Source organism: Vidua chalybeata, chromosome 6, assembly GCF_026979565.1.
Source record: "Vidua chalybeata isolate OUT-0048 chromosome 6, bVidCha1 merged haplotype, whole genome shotgun sequence".
In the NCBI taxonomy this organism is placed as follows: Eukaryota; Metazoa; Chordata; class Aves; order Passeriformes; family Viduidae; genus Vidua; species Vidua chalybeata.
In genome coordinates, this window is record NC_071535.1 from 31,662,658 (window position 1) to 31,680,298 (window position 17,641).

General features: G+C 35.1%; 1 protein-coding gene across 1 annotated transcript in view; it reads left to right on the top strand.

Annotated features, from left to right (window-relative positions):
• Positions 1 to 17,641, top strand: part of RYR3 (ryanodine receptor 3) — a 197,248-nt gene that overhangs the window by 177,222 nt on the left and 2,385 nt on the right. The window contains exons 90-102 of the mRNA XM_053945141.1: positions 2,185 to 2,243; positions 3,249 to 3,417; positions 4,013 to 4,099; positions 6,348 to 6,545; positions 7,119 to 7,249; positions 9,711 to 9,753; positions 10,302 to 10,429; positions 11,337 to 11,397; positions 12,249 to 12,395; positions 14,041 to 14,175; positions 16,168 to 16,324; positions 17,345 to 17,409; positions 17,513 to 17,613. Coding sequence (XP_053801116.1) covers positions 2,185 to 2,243; positions 3,249 to 3,417; positions 4,013 to 4,099; positions 6,348 to 6,545; positions 7,119 to 7,249; positions 9,711 to 9,753; positions 10,302 to 10,429; positions 11,337 to 11,397; positions 12,249 to 12,395; positions 14,041 to 14,175; positions 16,168 to 16,324; positions 17,345 to 17,409; positions 17,513 to 17,613 — 1,481 coding nt within the window. The remainder of the gene's footprint in view (positions 1 to 2,184; positions 2,244 to 3,248; positions 3,418 to 4,012; positions 4,100 to 6,347; positions 6,546 to 7,118; positions 7,250 to 9,710; positions 9,754 to 10,301; positions 10,430 to 11,336; positions 11,398 to 12,248; positions 12,396 to 14,040; positions 14,176 to 16,167; positions 16,325 to 17,344; positions 17,410 to 17,512; positions 17,614 to 17,641) is intronic.

Genomic DNA, 17,641 nt, shown 5'->3' on the forward strand with positions numbered 1-17,641 from the left:
TTATCCAGTTTAAACCTTTGATATGTTATCTAGTGAAACTTACCAAAGCAATGTTTGTACTAATTCTGTATTACAGGAATTGCTATTAATCTCACATTGTGTATATAAATGCTCACATAACCTAGTTAGAGGAGTGGATATAGAGAATACGTGGAGTTCAAAGCACAAACAGCAGTGTAAGGATCAAAAATTCCCTTCAGGAAGTTACTGTGTCTTAGGCACCTGCAATGATAAAGTTCACACAAATGGATAGAAATAGAAAATTAGGTCAATATTCTGGAAAAGTGTACTGATAAGGTCAGTGACATTTACCATATAGCCAGAGAAACTGCAAAATAACCTATGGAATTATATATGATGAAGCCTTTCAGGAGTTCACTTTTACTGTAAGGCTCTACAGGAATCTGAGAGTTACGTGGGTTCACAACTTAAAAAAGTAGTAGTGACATAACAGTTTGCTGAGAAATCTAATTATTGGTAGCAATAAAATCAAGAGCTAACTGTGAAGTTACCTTAAAATAACAGATAAAAATCAAGGAAGTGATGAATACAGGAGGAAAATTATAACTTGACCTGTGAAATGCTTCATTTTGATCTCATTGTTACTGTTAGAGTATGAAATCTTGGGAATATAATTGAGTTGTACAACAATATCAGTTCAATGATAATATCAGTCAAGCAAACTGGAATTTTGAATTGTTGAGAAAGGAAGAGAGGAAGCCCCCACATTATTAAGCTCCACGAATCTTAATTTATGTATGTCTTGAAGACCAGGTTACCTCAGTTCAAAAAGAGTGTGATAAAACTGGAAAAGATTCAGTGAAGATCAATAAGCTATTAAAACTTGATACGGAACAAATCTTGCATATGGAATTAAGTAAGTTAAGGTTCTTCAGCTTGGAAAAGAGAAAATTGAGAGAACATATATGGATAAGATGAATAAGGATTTATTCATTCTTCTACCACCCCACCCCTTAGAAGAACAAGGTATCATCAAATGATCTCTTAATTACCCTCCACCAGCTTGAGATCTTAGGGGAGATTCTTTGTGAAAGAGTTACACCTGCATTATTTACTATGTGAAGGTCTACAGATAATTGTGAGATACACGAGGGAAGATCAACTTAATAAATTCTTTCCTATATCCTTTTCCCACGTACTTGTGAGAGATAGGCATCCAGATGAGTAGTTGGCAGAAACTTCAGATAAGTGTATATATGTGTTAACTGGAAATGTAAGACCAATAGACAACTGCTGTCCAAGCACTTCAAGAGAATACAGAAGAGGATTAAGAGGACAGGTTTTTGCAAAAGGGAATGGAAACAAAGGTCAGCCCTTTAGATTTCTTTCTGAGTCAGGGTCTGCATTTCTTGGACTTAGAAAAGCTTAGAATACTCAAACTTAGAAGCTTAGATACTCAAACTGCATTTGAGTATCTTTGATCTTGTAACACCAAGCCTAAAGGTGTTTGACATCCAGGCCCCAGCTTCTTTGCTGCAGTTAGCCACCTGTAAAATTGTATATTGGTTTTTCCTTATCTCACGGGAAAGCTGTAAACACAACACTTAAGAGGGTTGTGTGGTGTGCCAATAAAGGCATAATGAACCATCAGCCCAGATAAGATAAACAGCTTGAAGAAAACATTGTGTAAGTAGAAGTTGTTTAAGTATTTGTCTGTTTTCAGTTGCATTACTTGATCACGGCCAAGTAATTGGGTTTTATAATATCTGATAGTTACATAGATATTTTTCATATTTTTAATGATAACATTAATATATTGTTTCTTACACATTAAACATTCTTATGTTCCTCTTATACATTGAACATTAATACATTGTTTCTCCACTGAGTCTTTGTGGATGACCTTAGTATCAGGATATGATCTGGATGTAGTTACCTTCACCCTCAGCTGGTCACATAATTTGCCTGATCACTGTGTATAATTAAGTTGTTCAGTCAAGTGGGCTAGTTAGAGTATTGGCAACACTATGCAGAAAAAAATCTGCCTTTTTCACTGTTAAAATATAGCCTGAGTTCCCTGTCTTTAAAAATCAAACACTTTAAAAGTCAAAGTGCTATAAAAATAATATTAATTATATTGTTTGTTTCTTAGAAGACAATAACTAAAGTTACAGAAATTTTTTTTGAATGGATCAATTTTGACAGTTAAAATACTTTTTGCAGATATCTGAAATTGCAAAAGAAGCTGGAACACAAAGAAAAGCAGAAGCTGAGAAGGCTGAGTAAGTTAATTTTACAAAATTCCTGTTTAACTCCTTGGTACTTCCTTATGCTAAATAATTTGGCCACAAATAACACAAGAAATGCTCAGTATTCAAAGAACTTTATGTACACTTTGTCGCATCAGTATTTTGAAAATATACTAAGTACTTTGCAAGTATACTAAAAGATGGCAGACCATGTCACTAGGCAACACAATGGCAATCTGATTTTTGTGACCCTTGACAATTATGCATATATAGATCTGTGGCCATTGTCTTTTTAAAAATTAACGTAAAAATTCCCGTAAGTTCCTTTAAAAATGAGCACCAGTCTTAAAAACCTCTGCAACTTATCATTATGTTTTCTGCTTTCCCTACTATCCACTACAATTTTCATGGAATTTTCATTGGATTGTTAAAATACAAGATTTTACTAACCCAACTATTTTTATTTATTGCTGTTTTATCAGATCTTGACAGCAGATACATTCCTTTGTCCATCCATCCTATATATGACTGCCTAAACAATATTTGAAATACTTACTTGCTTTAGCAGCATCCTGCTATTAAGGAGCATCTTGTCTGCCTGGACCTGCAGCCACATTGCAGTAACAGATTAAAATATTTTGTAGAGACACACAAAAGGTGTCCTAGAGATTCTTACAAATCCAAAAGCTATACATAAAGCTATACATAATTATATTTTTCTTTTTTTTTTTTCCATTTTGCTTCATGTTTAAAATATTTACTTCAGAGTCATTTATCTCTCTCCTCTTATCTGCCAAGTTAATTTTTTAAAGCATGTCATCAAGGTCTACACTTTAAGACAATCATATTGATGCCGCAACATTATGTCACACATTTGGAAACACAGGTTTTGGGGTTTTTTTGTTGGTAACTAAATTCCTCTAATGCTATGTACAGTATAAAAACTAAATTTTAAAGCAGTTTATGAACTCAAATTCATTTGAAATGAATGCATTTACATTTGGCTAGATATTTTTGTTTCATTAACCTTTCTTCTAGCATGGAAGATGGTGAAAAACAAGATAAAGCAAAGGAAGTGCAATCTGAGCAGCTAGAAGAGGGAAAAATGAAGAAAAAGAAGAGAAGGCATGGACAAAAAATTGAGAAACCAGAGGCTGTTATGGCTAACTTTTTCAAAGCTTTGGAAATTTATCAAACCAAGATGCTTGTAAGTTTGTCTTAAATTCTTTAATAATTGAATTTTTATTTCTAGAACCATTTTTGATATTTAATGGAGAAATGCCATCATACAGGGAAATCTGGCATGAGTGTTCAGATGATTGGCTGTAGTCAGTCTGTTGCGATTTTATAGTACTTCTTAGAGTTATATAATTAAGTGTTTCTGTGTGTAATTTCTAACAGGAAAGATTAGCCTCTTGAGCTCCTTTTTAGGAGCTCACTATTTCCCATAATCTAACTTCTAGAAGAAGTTACTTTCTATTTTTCTTTGTTCTTAAAACCATGAAATGTTGAATTCTCTGAAAACTCTCAAGTAGATTTTTTTTCCAGTATTCTGGAAAATATCTTTCCATACTTCTTTTTGTTTCAGTCTTCTCTGACTTATAATTTTAAAGGCCATTATTTCAATTACATTTATCATGAAAAAGGGGAATAGGCTGCCAAAAAATGTCCTTGCTTATTATAACTGGTGTATGAAGGCAATACAATTATGTATTTACTGTTTTTAAATCTTGCTATCTATTTTTCTTCTTCTGATATTACTCACAGGCTACCCTTAATTACTTTTTATTTTTTACTTTCAGCATTACTTGGCAAGAAATTTTTACAACTTAAGGTTTCTTGCTCTATTTGTTGCATTTGCCATCAATTTTATTCTTCTGTTTTACAAGGTAAGGTAATATTGTTCTTTAAATATTTTTGTTAGTACCAGAGGATACAATAATTTAATGTTTGTTCTATTCTGCTTTTATTTTATTCAGGCTGAATGAAAAGAGATTTTTTTATTTTCTCCTTTATAGTTGAGTTTCTAGGCACTTTTTCATTTAATCACATAAGTCTGTTATTGTTTGGACTGTTGATCTTGTTCTGGGAAAACTGAAATAGACTAAAATAATTCAAATGTCAAAACTGTTGAATTCTTTTTCTTTAATTTGTTCTCAAGCTATTCAGGGACTTCAGTTATCTGGTTATTCTCAGTTACTTCTTTTTTTTATAGTAGGCTACAGCTCTTTTTGTCTAGCTTCATCTTCTGATGAAGAAGGCTATACATTCACAGTTTAAACCTAATCTTAGAGGTTCACCCGAATCTAGAGTTGCTTCAGGTTCTGGTGTAGAACACCAGATGATCCAAAGTAGAATATCCTCAGCAGCGTCCACCAATTTCTTTCATGAATCTTCACAATCTTGAAATGAAACAGGTTAGAATTCAATAAAGAGAACTTCCATCCACAACAGCCTCATTTTTTCCCCCTTTCCACACTTGTAGCATCCCATGAACTCTCCCACCTCGGGCAATTCCCAAGTCCTGAGCCCTGGCAATGGCAGTAACTACTTACCATACAGTCAGACCTCCTGGGGAGAAAGCAGACTCCCAAATGGACTTCTGTGCCACAATTTCCCCTGATTTCTCCTTTCCCTGTCCCCTCACTGGATTGGTATCCCTGGTGCCCCCTCCCCCCTTTCCCTGGGACCAAACCCCTCTGCCGAGCCCTTAGCTCCACCCCCCACCCCTTCCCCTTCTTAAGCTGCCTTCTCCACGCAGTTGCTCTCTTTTACCTCGCTGGGTTCCCTTCAGCCACGTGTGATATCCTCCACTGGAATAAAACCCTGCAAAAAGAGCCTTTCTTGCCTCTATCGCTGAGCCAGCTGCGGTGAGTGTTGAGTGACTGCGCAGCCTGAAGGTTCACTCAACTTGCTTTTCTACAGGAGAGGCTGGCTGGGGACAAGAATTAGGCAGCAGTACCCACCACTCCAACACCCGCATTTTTACACACTGAAGAAGAGTTCTGATTTATCTATATCCTGAAATCAGGACCTTTGATTTTCCCCTCCTAGATATAGAATGAAAGTTGTAATAAACTGATGAACCTTTTGTTTTCCAGTATTAGATATTTTATTACATATTCTGTTACTTACAACCAAAAACTTCAACAACAAGAGCAGCTGGCTGAACATTCAGTCTAGAAATGAGTCCTGTTCTCAAATACCTTGAAATGCAACTCGTGTAACACAATTACATTCTCAGATGCAGGGCAGGTAAAGATATAAAAAGCTCTTGGAAACTGGGCAGAATGTATATGCACATTCCAGGAGAAAGATGTCATGGCTGTTTAAGGCTTTCTCCTTGTCTATTTCTTTCTTTCCCACAGGGTTAGAGAAGATGGACTTCAAATATACATGTAGAATTCTGCTTTTGTCCATGCCAGTCTCCTTTTCTCCCCATTCTCTTCTGCTTTTTTTTGAGTCTGGTGGGTGACAACCCATTCTGTTGAAGAGCAAGGACAGAAGTTCATGTCTATCAGTGCAAGTCCATCTGTCATATATAGGAAAGGGTCAGTGGGGGTCAAACAGGACTGAACAGGACTTTATCTTTTAGATAAAGCTGTCAAAAAAGCACCCCTAGGGATTTTATTTTAAAGGGCAGCTTTTTAAAGTCAGTGGAAGAATTTAGGGCAGTATGTCAGCTAATGAAATACTGTATATTATTTGTAAGCTCTAAACTGAGTCATGAAATAAAAAGTTATGAACAGTGTACAAGTTGATTATATGAAAATTTTGCTTCTTTGTAGACTCAAGCAATCAGGAACTATGTAGATTACAAAAAAAAACCCTAAATTCAGTCATAATAGATAACCCAGTCATTCCTCGTTTCTTCCAAGAAATAGTTTTTGCATAACTTTTTTATTTGTTTTCGTTTTGCTATGGCATTGTTAGAGAGATTTGTAAACTGCCTGTATTTGCTTTTTCCAGATTTTCTTTTCAGTGACATGGCATGATGTGGAGATTTATGCTGTGCAAATGAAGAATGTTTAAAGCAATGATCTATCTTCCTTTGAGCAGGCTTTGCAAACATCATTTGTCATTAAAGGAAAAACTTTTCAGTTTATTTTGTTTTCAATGTGCTTGAATTTTTCTCAGGTGACAGAAGAGCCACTTGATGAAGTAGAGGAAGACTCTAATCTCTGGAACTCCTTTGCTGAAGAGGAAGAGGAGGAAGGCATGGTGTTTTTTGTTTTAGAAGAAAGTACTGGCTACATGGCACCTGCCCTCAGAGCACTGGCAGTAATTCATACTGTCATCTCCTTTGTCTGTGTCATTGGATACTACTGCTTAAAGGCAAGTTCTTAATCTTACTGTTTGTTAAACATTGCCTATGCCCCAAGGTGGTGCTAATACTGGAATAGCTATTTGTACCTAGCTGTTTACAAATTCTCACTGCTCAGTAAGTAGATGTTTTCCTTTTGTATTCTGACCAGCAGAAATGGAGTTAACTTTCTTTCTAGCAGTGTGTGTGTGTTTTGGATTTGTGGTTAAAACAGTGCAGATAACACAACCACATTTGGTTATTGCTGGACAGTGTTTGCACAGTGTGAGGGATCTGTCTGTGCTTTACCCACTCTCTGCATCCCTCAGCAGGTATGTTGGGGGGGCATCATAGCCAGGACAGCTGAGCCAACCAACCAGAGGGATATTCCATGGCATGTAACAACATCACGTTCAGCAATAAAAAGCTGTGTGTGGGGGAGGGTTGGGGCTTGACTGCCAAGGTGGCCACTGCTCAGAGGCTGCCTAGGCATTGATCTGCCTAGTGTGGGAGATTCTAGTGTGCTGTTTGGTCTCACATTTTTCTGTTATAAGGAACCAAAAATACATAAACCATGACAAAGATGGCCACTGTCACTTCCACAGGTCCCTCTGGTTGTATTCAAAAGAGAAAAGGAGGTAGCTAGAAAACTGGAATTTGATGGACTATACATAACTGAACAACCAACTGAGGATGATATTAAAGGACAATGGGATCGCCTTGTTATAAATACTCCGTAAGTAAAACTAAATGACTCTACGTAAACTGCTTATAATATTGCAGCTCATTAAGCCACTGATCTAGAACCTTTCCTGTCCATCTGTCACTTAGTTAATCTAAAAGAAAGGCCTTTAGCACCTTATATTAGATGCTACAGTAGTAGATTCTAGCATGAAATCCTGTATTATCTGTTTATTTAATAATACTATGATGGCACATACATTCCACACTTTTTCATTTTCTAGAGTTTGCAAGAATTAGGTATTTTACTTCACAGTGTCTCTCCAAGACATTTTGTGTATTAGTCTCGATTGAGAAAGTTTTAAAAAGATAACTTCCATCCTTTCCAGTGACTATTTCACTTGTACAGTAATATACTCCTCCCTTTCTTTCCCATTCCTTGTTAAACAAATGTGTATGTGACAAGAGGAGTAAATCTAGTGAAAAATAGCATTCCTAGAATTTGAGTAGGTCTGATAGGAATTTTTGTCAAGTTGTAGGCATTAACAAATATTGTAGTAGTCATATAGTGATTCTAAGAGTCTCAGTAAGCTGCAGCAGTTTTGAGGAGTGGCACAAACAAACATAGCAAGTCAGCTCTCTTCCCACAGAAAGAATGCCTTGACTACAGGTTGCTTTTCAGAATTTACTGGTAGGTTTAGATTATCTATTAGGAAGAAGTTCTTTACTATAACAGTGGTGAGGCACTTAAACAGGTTGCCCAGAGAAGCTGTGGATGCCCCAGCCCTGGAAGTGTTCAAGGTCAGGCTGGATGGGGCTTGGAGCAACCTGGTCTAGTGGAAGCTGGCCCTGCCCATGGCAGGGAGTTGGAACTGGATCATCTTTAAGGTCCCTTCCATCTATGCTCCATGATTACAATTTCTAAAATACCAGAAATTCTTGAATGCTTTGTTTTCCTACACCTAAGTTTTAAGAATTTTTTAAAATTTCATTCAGCAGTATGGACTAACACATATTATTAAAGTTACAACAGAAACTAATTGGGAAACTGGAGAGCTTGCTTATTTTCCAACCAGTTTCTTTCACTATTGATAACAACCCATCTAGATACCCAGTAAGTTTATCTTCAGCAAACAGAAGAATGAATTAATGAAATATATTGTCAATTTATCCCTAATGACACACTGTACAGTCTGTTCAGCATGTTGCACTGTCTACTGTAGTTAAACAAAAGATTAAGCCTAATTTAAGCAGGCTAATCCTTCCCTCTAATGTTAACTGAGTCTCGAGGTTTACTGCAAGTACTGTACAATCAGATTAAGCACTGCTGGAGGGTACTCAGTGTTCTGTATAAACTGAAATGTGCTTTCTATAATGGGAAAAAGTAATTAAAAGAGCAGAAGATGTACCCTGACAAATTGTCGGAGTTTTTTGTAAAAGAGATAGACACAAGCTGGCTACACTATGATATATTTTACTTAAAAGCCTGAGAAATGAAACAAACAAAAAAAAAATACAGAGTATTGGACTAGAATATACCATCTCTTTCTGTCACTAGAAGCATTTGCCTTTATCTGGATTAATTTAATTCAGAATTCTAATTCAAAAAGGTAAAAGTTGGAGCATACTCATTGGGAAGTTTGCCTCACATCCCAGCAGAACATTGTTGTGGAATCTCATTTTTCTTGTGCTAGTACTTGCTGTCCTTTAGTACTGTCCTTTAATTTAAGTAGTTATTTTTTTTCTTTTACATTCCTGCATATTTTCCCAACTCAGTGAGAAAATATCCAGGAAATAAGGAGAAAAAAAATCTTAAATTTTGTAGTGTTTCCTGCTAACTGGAATTCCTCAAAATGGGTATAATAGACAGTAAGATCATTAGAATGAGCAGTTCTGGGATACTTATATATATATATATATATAAATATATAAATATATATATTTATGTATATAAATATATAAATATATATACATATATATATTTGCTATATATCGGCAAATTATCTTGAATTTTCTTGGTTAAATATTTTTATATTTTCTGTTGGCAAACAGTCGACTGGTTTTCAAATGTTCAGTCTCTGTTTGAAATGTAATCCAATGATTAAAAATTATTTATGCTTTAAGATTCTCTTATTTTTTTATGAAAAGCATTGTCTGGTTTGATTTTTATGGCTAGGGGTGATAAAGTATTTATTTAGTAGATGAATGATATTACAGTGACTACCTGTTACTATGCAATTGTTAAGCTTATCAGGTGATAGTATTTAGCCTGCTGACCTTTTGTAGCCAGTCATATTTGTGAATGGGAAAAACAAAGGGGGTTTGGAGGGGGAAGATTATATTGCAGCAAATTATGATTAATAACTGTTGTTGTCCCCATGAAAAGAAATCATTCTCCTAATTTGAAGTGAAAAAAATTTGCAATGATCAGGAACACGGTATTTTCTCTTTTTTTCATTATTTTTTTCCTTTCCCCATACAAGTTAACTTGAAATATCTTTGCCTTATCTATGTAGGTCCTTCCCTAACAATTACTGGGACAAATTTGTGAAACGGAAGGTAGGTTTTTTATATTTCTATTATGTTTTTCAGAGTAATAACCTACTATTTGGTTAATTTGGATATCTGTACACTCCTGTACACATAAATACAGAAATGACAGAGAACTGGAATTTGTTTTATGGAAGTCATTGTTGTGCTAAATGTCTCAGTGAACAGGCAGCTGCGGCGTAGGTGGGAGGAGGGAGGAAGACAGAAGGCTGTGGTTTCCTTCCTAGACTCAGACATTTGAAATAACTTCATGCTGTCAATCAGCCAGCAGGTCTAATTTGCAGTCATTGTCATCTTTAGGATACAAAGCCCCCTCATTGCCCTAAAAAAAGAAAAACATGCCAGCTTAAATGACAGAAAATTATACATAAGCTTTCAGATAATAGCCTTTAATGCTTCTATTTTTCTTTTTATGTTCACCTGGTTTCCTGGGAGTTCTTACTGTTCTAGTTGTGTTAATTGTGAAGGACTTATTTTTTAATTCCTGACAACTACTGGTCTAAAGTAGGTGAATGTCAATGAGGAGTGAGCAAAAGCTTCCCTTTTTCCCTTTCTAGGTTATTAACAAGTATGGAGACTTATACGGAGCAGAGCGCATTGCAGAACTTCTGGGTTTGGACAAAAGTGCCCTTGATTTTAGTCCAGTGGAAGAGAGCGAACCAGAAGAGGCATCTCTTGTGTCATGGTACAACTTCTGAGCTTCACAGACAAATTATGCATGGGAATAATTTCATCATCAAAGTTAAAAATGGATTTCATTTTGAAACTGTTGTGATATTTTCCTCAGTGTGGAAAATTCAAATGGATGAGTCTTCCTAGTGTGGAAGTAAAATAAAATAGCTTTTTGTTTGTTCTAAAACACATTTATGTTATAAAAGTAAGAAAAAAAATCAGCAAATTTATGCTGACTGATATAGTTGGCCACTCTTTCATTTTAAACAATAATTAATGCACCACTTATAAGGTTTTACAACAAAGTTTATAAACCAATGGATCGAAAAAAGTATTGATAATACCTAGATAACAAGTGTCTAGTACAGATTCAGAGGTGTTTTCCTGACTTAGTCAAGATGAGAGCTTGAATATGTCCCAGTCCCAAGTGATTTATGCTCCTACAAGAGTTGGCTTTCTCAATGTGTAAGATGTACAAGAAAGATTTCCCTTTCCATGCCCTCCAATGGCTGATAAAATATTTAGAATATTGAAGAAGGCATTATCTTTTCTCTTAGTTATTCTGGCAATATTTTACACTAGACAGAACACTAACCTCTTAAATTTAAGCAATTTGTGTTCCACATTTCACTACTTTTAGCATAGATCATAATTTTTTAAGTCAGGAATATGGAAGTATCATTCTTCCTGAAATTGTTACACCAGTTTTGTTGGTTTAAAAACTCTTTGTGGTGCTCAGAATTAATGAATACTCTGAAAAATGAAGTACCTGGATCGCTCAAAAAATGAACAATTAATCTACATCACCATCTTCAGCAAAAAAAACCGTGAAGTGCTACAATTGGTTTGCTGCTTATAAATACAGAATTCAGTACTTATTTTTGACATTTATGCATTTTAATTTTTTTTTTATTTTTTAGGCTAAGCTCCATTGATACAAAGTACCACATTTGGAAGCTTGGAGTTGTTTTCACTGATAATGTGAGTATGTTAACCTAGGTGAATATGCTTTGATTTACTCTAAACATGTATGTCCTTCACCATCTGCTTTTATTTTCAACAAACATACACAAATAATATTGCATTACAGAGCCATTTAAAAATATTTCTTTCTGTCTTGTGATTAGACTAAAGGGCGTTTTAATCAGAATTATATACTGCACAGTATAGATGGTTATAACTGCTATTATTGTACATTTTTTATTAAATTAATGGTTTAAAAGGGAGTTCAATAATTATTGTTATGTTACTCTCCCATATCAGTGACAGTAGGCAAATTTCTTTGGCTCAGCCTCAAGGAGTAACCCTGGGGAGCGTTCCCATTCAAGTAAAGAATCTACATACACCCCTGCGGGTGTGTGCTAGAAATCCCTGCCGTTAAAAAGCAGGACTGAGCTTTTACAACAAAGTGATTGAGTGGAATTCATATGTCCCCAGGCTAGTCATGTTAGCTCAGTAGAGCACCATTCATCTTAAAATAAGTTATTAGTACTACCAATCATTGGTTGCACTATCAGGAAACACCTGCCTTCCACATCCCTGCCAGTGCCAGTAGCTGTCAGGATACACAGCTTTTTCACATACTTGTGATGTCTGTTTTTGGGGTTGTTGAGTGAGGCTGGTCTCAGCATTTTTCAACAGCAAATGCAGTGTGACATCCCCCTCCATCACTGGTAATTTTCAAAAGTTGGGTGAAGTCTGAGCTGTTTAATCCCTACATAGGCAAAGTGTCCTACTACAACAACTTGAGTGACTTAAAAATGCTACGTTCTGCATCCAATAATGCACATCAGCACCTGTTAACCCTCTGCCACTTCTCACTTTCTCTGCAGTCATTTTTATACTTAGCTTGGTACACAACTATGTCTATCCTTGGGCACTACAACAACTTCTTCTTTGCTGCTCATCTGCTGGATATTGCTATGGGTTTTAAGACATTGAGAACTATTCTGTCTTCAGTCACTCACAATGGCAAACAGGTTAGTGCTACATGCAAAGGTTTGAAAAAAAATACCCTTTGTAAAAGTACTGGAAATAACTTGTACTGGAAATATCAGAATGCAATTCATTTTTATGATTATAAGATTGATCATATCTTCTTGAGCACACTTAATACATGTTAAACCCTATGAAATTATAACAATCTATACCCACCAATTGATGACAGATAAAGAAGTGTTGTACACGATATTTTAGAAAAACACATCATTTTAGAAAAATATAAGTATATGAACCAGCTCATTCTATATTCTCTGTGATGAGATGATTGGTGATAATATATTAAGAATACACAATCCCTCCTTAGTTACAGCAGTAATAATGATCTGGGCACTGAGTTTTAGTACCTGGCTAATAAGAATGTGCTTAAAGGTGTGGGCATTCTGCACCGTGGAATATGGTTCTATAGCCCTTTGTCATGCAAAAATCAAGTTAATAAAATGTAGTTCTAAAACTAATTGTTAAAATTTCTGCAGGGAATCATGCTCTAATCTCCAAAAAATCCATGTTCCTAGCAAGCATAACAACAAAAAGCAAGCTTTATAGTTATTTTCAAACTCCCATTTAAGAAATCTAAATTCCCCGAAATATCATTTCAAACATACACATTCCATTCCTTCTCAATTGCAGTAACATATATTCTAAGCCCACACCTATGCCCTGCTAGATTTGTCAAAACATTTTATACCACATGATGTTTTCGAAGAGGCATAAAAATATACCCACACAAAGTGATGATGTGTTACCATCACATAAACAAATGAAATCTCTGGTTTTATACTATTTATTTTACTTCAGGATGACCAATTTCATATTAGTTTTAATGATTGTAATGACTTGTATGTCTTCCTTATGAATTTTTGAAAAATGTCATAGTCAAAACTGAGCATAGTTGACAAAACTGTTTTAACTCAAGACCATGGCTTTTACATTCTTAACAAGCAATGAATAATTTTTCTACTCTTGTTGCTTTTCTGGCAAGTAAATATGAACACTGAAAGACAGCTGTAGATTTCTGCATTGAAATGCTCACTTTGGGAGCATGCTGACAGATCTGCAGATAGTGATAATTGATCAGCTTGTACTTCAATACTCTTATGTTTCTTTTAAAAGAGTAAATACTGGTTGTTGCATTTTTTAAAATATGTAGTTTTGAGTAAACTCCTCTCCAGAGCTGCATCTTCTAACACCAAATTCAACAGACAATATAATCTAGTCTTATTAACTGCTAAACTTTTTCACCTAATGATTTTATTTCCTTACAAGGCAGGACCTGAAAATTACTTACTCCTATCTAAAAATTTTACTCTCCATTTTAGCAATAGCTTTGCTAAATAGCTTTGGAAGAGAAAATAGACTATAATAAGTCTTTTTTTTTTCTTCATTTTTTATTGTATATCAAGTGTTTCAAGTTATATTGCTTCAAGTTATTATAATTAAACTTTTAAACTAAAGAGTGTAAAAAATTGCTTTGGTGATACACATGTAACTGCTATCTTTAGTTTCCTTATTGGGAAAGGTACAATATGACTAATTTTCAATATTTAAGGCAATGCACCAAGCAGGCATGTCTCTTCTGACAAAATGATACTAAAACCTATTTTCATGTCATGTCTCCACACACAGCTTGTGCTTACTGTGGGACTCCTGGCTGTAGTAGTGTACCTTTACACTGTGGTGGCTTTCAACTTCTTCCGCAAATTCTACAACAAAAGCGAAGATGAAGATGAACCAGACATGAAGTGTGATGACATGATGACGGTAACTAAAACATCATTTGTGTGCCTCAAATATGATCCTGAATTTTCAAATGGATACTTTAGACAGAATGATAAGTGACAAGGGATGTGTTTGTTGTTAAATCTATTGGGTTCTTCTTGATACATGTCATTTTGGAAATATGAGTAGTGTTGAAATTCCCTCTGCATTCTCCAGTGGTCTAAACTCAACGGCAAATAGATGACACATAGGAAGGTATTCTGAATTTTTCTCCTAAATACTGTGGTTTATGATGTGCCCCAATGCTTTTACAGTTGAGGATGGCAAACCCTCAAAGTAAAACAGGAATTTCCGGACAAACGGGTCAGAGTTTCAAAAAGCAGCTGTGTTGTCACAACAAAGAAACCCCATTTGTTCCCAAATACGCAAGCTCTTTCTGTCCTTATTTAGATTATATGAATTATGTGATGTTATTAGCACTAGTTATAAAAGCCTACTCCAAAATTACAGTTAGTAATTTAGTCATTAAAAAAGAAGTCAAAGGTTAGAATGCAGAAATTACAACTTATTATGGGTGATAATCTTATGATACCAATTTACAATCTGATTTCTACTCATCGCCACTGAATGTTATTTCTGTCAAAATAGCATATACTCTACAGATATACATTAATATACAAAGAGGATTTGATTTTCTTACTGTATACAGAAAACATAAATTCAGATATTAAAAATGCAATATTCTGAGTCTGGGGCCAGCCGATATCACCCAAGGAACAGAAACTCTCTGCTCTGCATTTTACACCAGAGATAGAATAAAATACCTCAGAACAGAAGTGTATCATTGACTTCACAGAACAAATTCCTCCCTATTCTTGAACTTTCTTTTAAACACTCAGTGCAGGTTAGACATGCAAATTACAGAAATTATGAAACCTGTCCAAGATTTGTAAACTGAATGCTATGGTTTGGTCATAAAATAGGTGTAGGAATAATTAGAATAATGAAACTATGCTACATTTTTTTTAACCACTTTATTAAGTGAGGTAAATAAATTCTAAGCTACATTTTTAAGTATTATTAAACTAGTACTATCTAGTCTTACGTCTTATGTCATCAGTAAAATTGCATTATAAAAATGGATGCATAGTTCTGTTTAGTGTTTGCTAATGCCAGGTATTATACTAATTATTTAAGACCCTGATGTCTAACGTGACTCCAGAAAACTGGCTATGGTTAGAGACTGATATTGGTTTTAAGCCATACTGTGTGGCTGAAGGTGGTGTACATGATTCTGTAGCCAATCATACAGGAACATCACTCTGGCAGAAGATTCCATCCCAAAATACTTACAGAGCTTAAGCATACAGATTATTAAAGATTTTTCCATTAAGATTTATGTATTTGAAAATATGACAATACTTTTGTAAAGTGATTTCTTCTGCACTGAACTGAACACAGGTCATTTCACAGATGACAACTAATTTACAATATAATAAATCAGATATCTAGTGTTGCAAAATTAATTTATCTAGAAACCACCTACAAACAGGTAGATGTACTTGTGAAAATCCCAGTATTTATTTTATGGCATATTTTCCACATTTCTAAACTTCGCTGCAAGACTTTAAAATATGTCCTCTTCTTACTCAGAGCAAGATAGAACCTTAGAAATCAATATAAGGAGTAGAATATAGTTGAATACAGTTACAAATACAAGAAAAATACTTCCAAAATAGTCTCAGTCTGAAAGTAAGACCCAGTGAGTGAGGATCAGGTAACACTCAGCTGATGCTGACTCCCCCTCTTAGTAAGTGTACCTGAAGGTGGAATCACATTAGTTAAGACAGTAACAGATTTTTGGTGCAGTGTGTTTGATACATGAGGAATGATATTATGTGTTCTTGTTACTATAAATTGTCAAGAGAATTAGGAGAGCAGAAAAAAAAAACAACCAAAAAAACCCAAAAAAAACCAACACTAAAAGAATAGTTCATGGTAAATATATCTGTAATATTCCTCTCTCTTTTTAAGTGTTACCTGTTCCACATGTATGTGGGTGTAAGAGCTGGTGGTGGCATTGGAGATGAAATTGAGGATCCTGCTGGAGACCCTTATGAAATGTACCGAATTGTCTTTGACATCACATTTTTCTTCTTTGTCATTGTTATCCTACTGGCTATTATTCAAGGTACCATCACTTACCTTAATAGACTTGTTCAAGATTAGTTCACCATTGAAAACCATATTTATGTTTGAGGTAAATTTAGCAGTATTGCTGTAAATTATTATTTCTGAGTTTATAAAATCATTAATTCTGAAAGTAATGATTTTTTTATTAATTCATACATAATACACCTTTTCCCAAGTACTACACAAAGTCAAAGCACAAGGAATGTAACTTACATGGGTTGCAGTGTTTATGAACACTTTTGTAGCTGTCCAGCAATGATGAACCTTGTGCAGAATCACTGCTCTCCTATATTAAGCATTTAGACTTGGGAGAGCCTTGCCAAAGACACTCTTCCCACTTCTAGCCTGGAATCACCACAGCTGACTGGGGAATGGAGACTTTCCAGTTGGAAAGGGTAAATGACATGGAGAAAGTCACCATGGCCACATAGCCATTTCCTCCTTTCTTTAGAGGTTGATTTGCAGTTTTAATTGGTTTGCAGTTGTGGTTTACAGCAAACAAGACCCCTCTTTAGTGATGGGCAGCATTCAACACTCATTGCATAAGCTCTTCTAAGGCTGTTAGGAAAAAAACACACTGTTTTATGGCAACCTGGTGGCAAAGAAAAAAATGTAGCACATCTATACTGAGAAAAAGTTACAAATGTCATAGTCTCCAAAATGATCCAATTCTTTTCTTAAAACATTGAAAGTGGAGGAGTAATGCTTCAAATGTGAAACAGACTCACTAACTGTCCAAGGTGGGCTGTGGGAGCAGAACTGTCTATGTTGAAAAAAGACTTGGGATATAAGAGTTTAAAGAGAAGGAGAGTGAAAATTAATTTCATTCATGGGAACAAAAGAGATGAGTTTGTGTAAGGCTAAATGGACTATAATAAAGCACCAAAAAGTCTTTCCACTCTCAAGACTGTGCCTGTTTGTATAAGTACACTAAATTCTAGACACTGGAGGAGTGACATTACTTGCAATATGAATATTGCTAAGTACTCAAGTGTTGCTACTTTTCTATTTGAAATAGGTCTGATTATCGATGCTTTTGGTGAATTAAGAGACCAGCAAGAACAAGTGAGGGAAGACATGGAGGTAGGAAGCATGTTACATTTTTCATTGCTCTTGTTCACCTAGATTGTCACCAATTAGTGTTTTTGAGTTAAAATTAATCTGTAACCACAACTTCTGCTTTCAGACCAAATGCTTTATTTGTGGAATTGGCAATGACTACTTTGACACAACCCCACACGGCTTTGAAACACATACTTTGCAAGAACATAACTTGGCAAACTATCTGTAAGTACATTTTACAATTGGAATTACA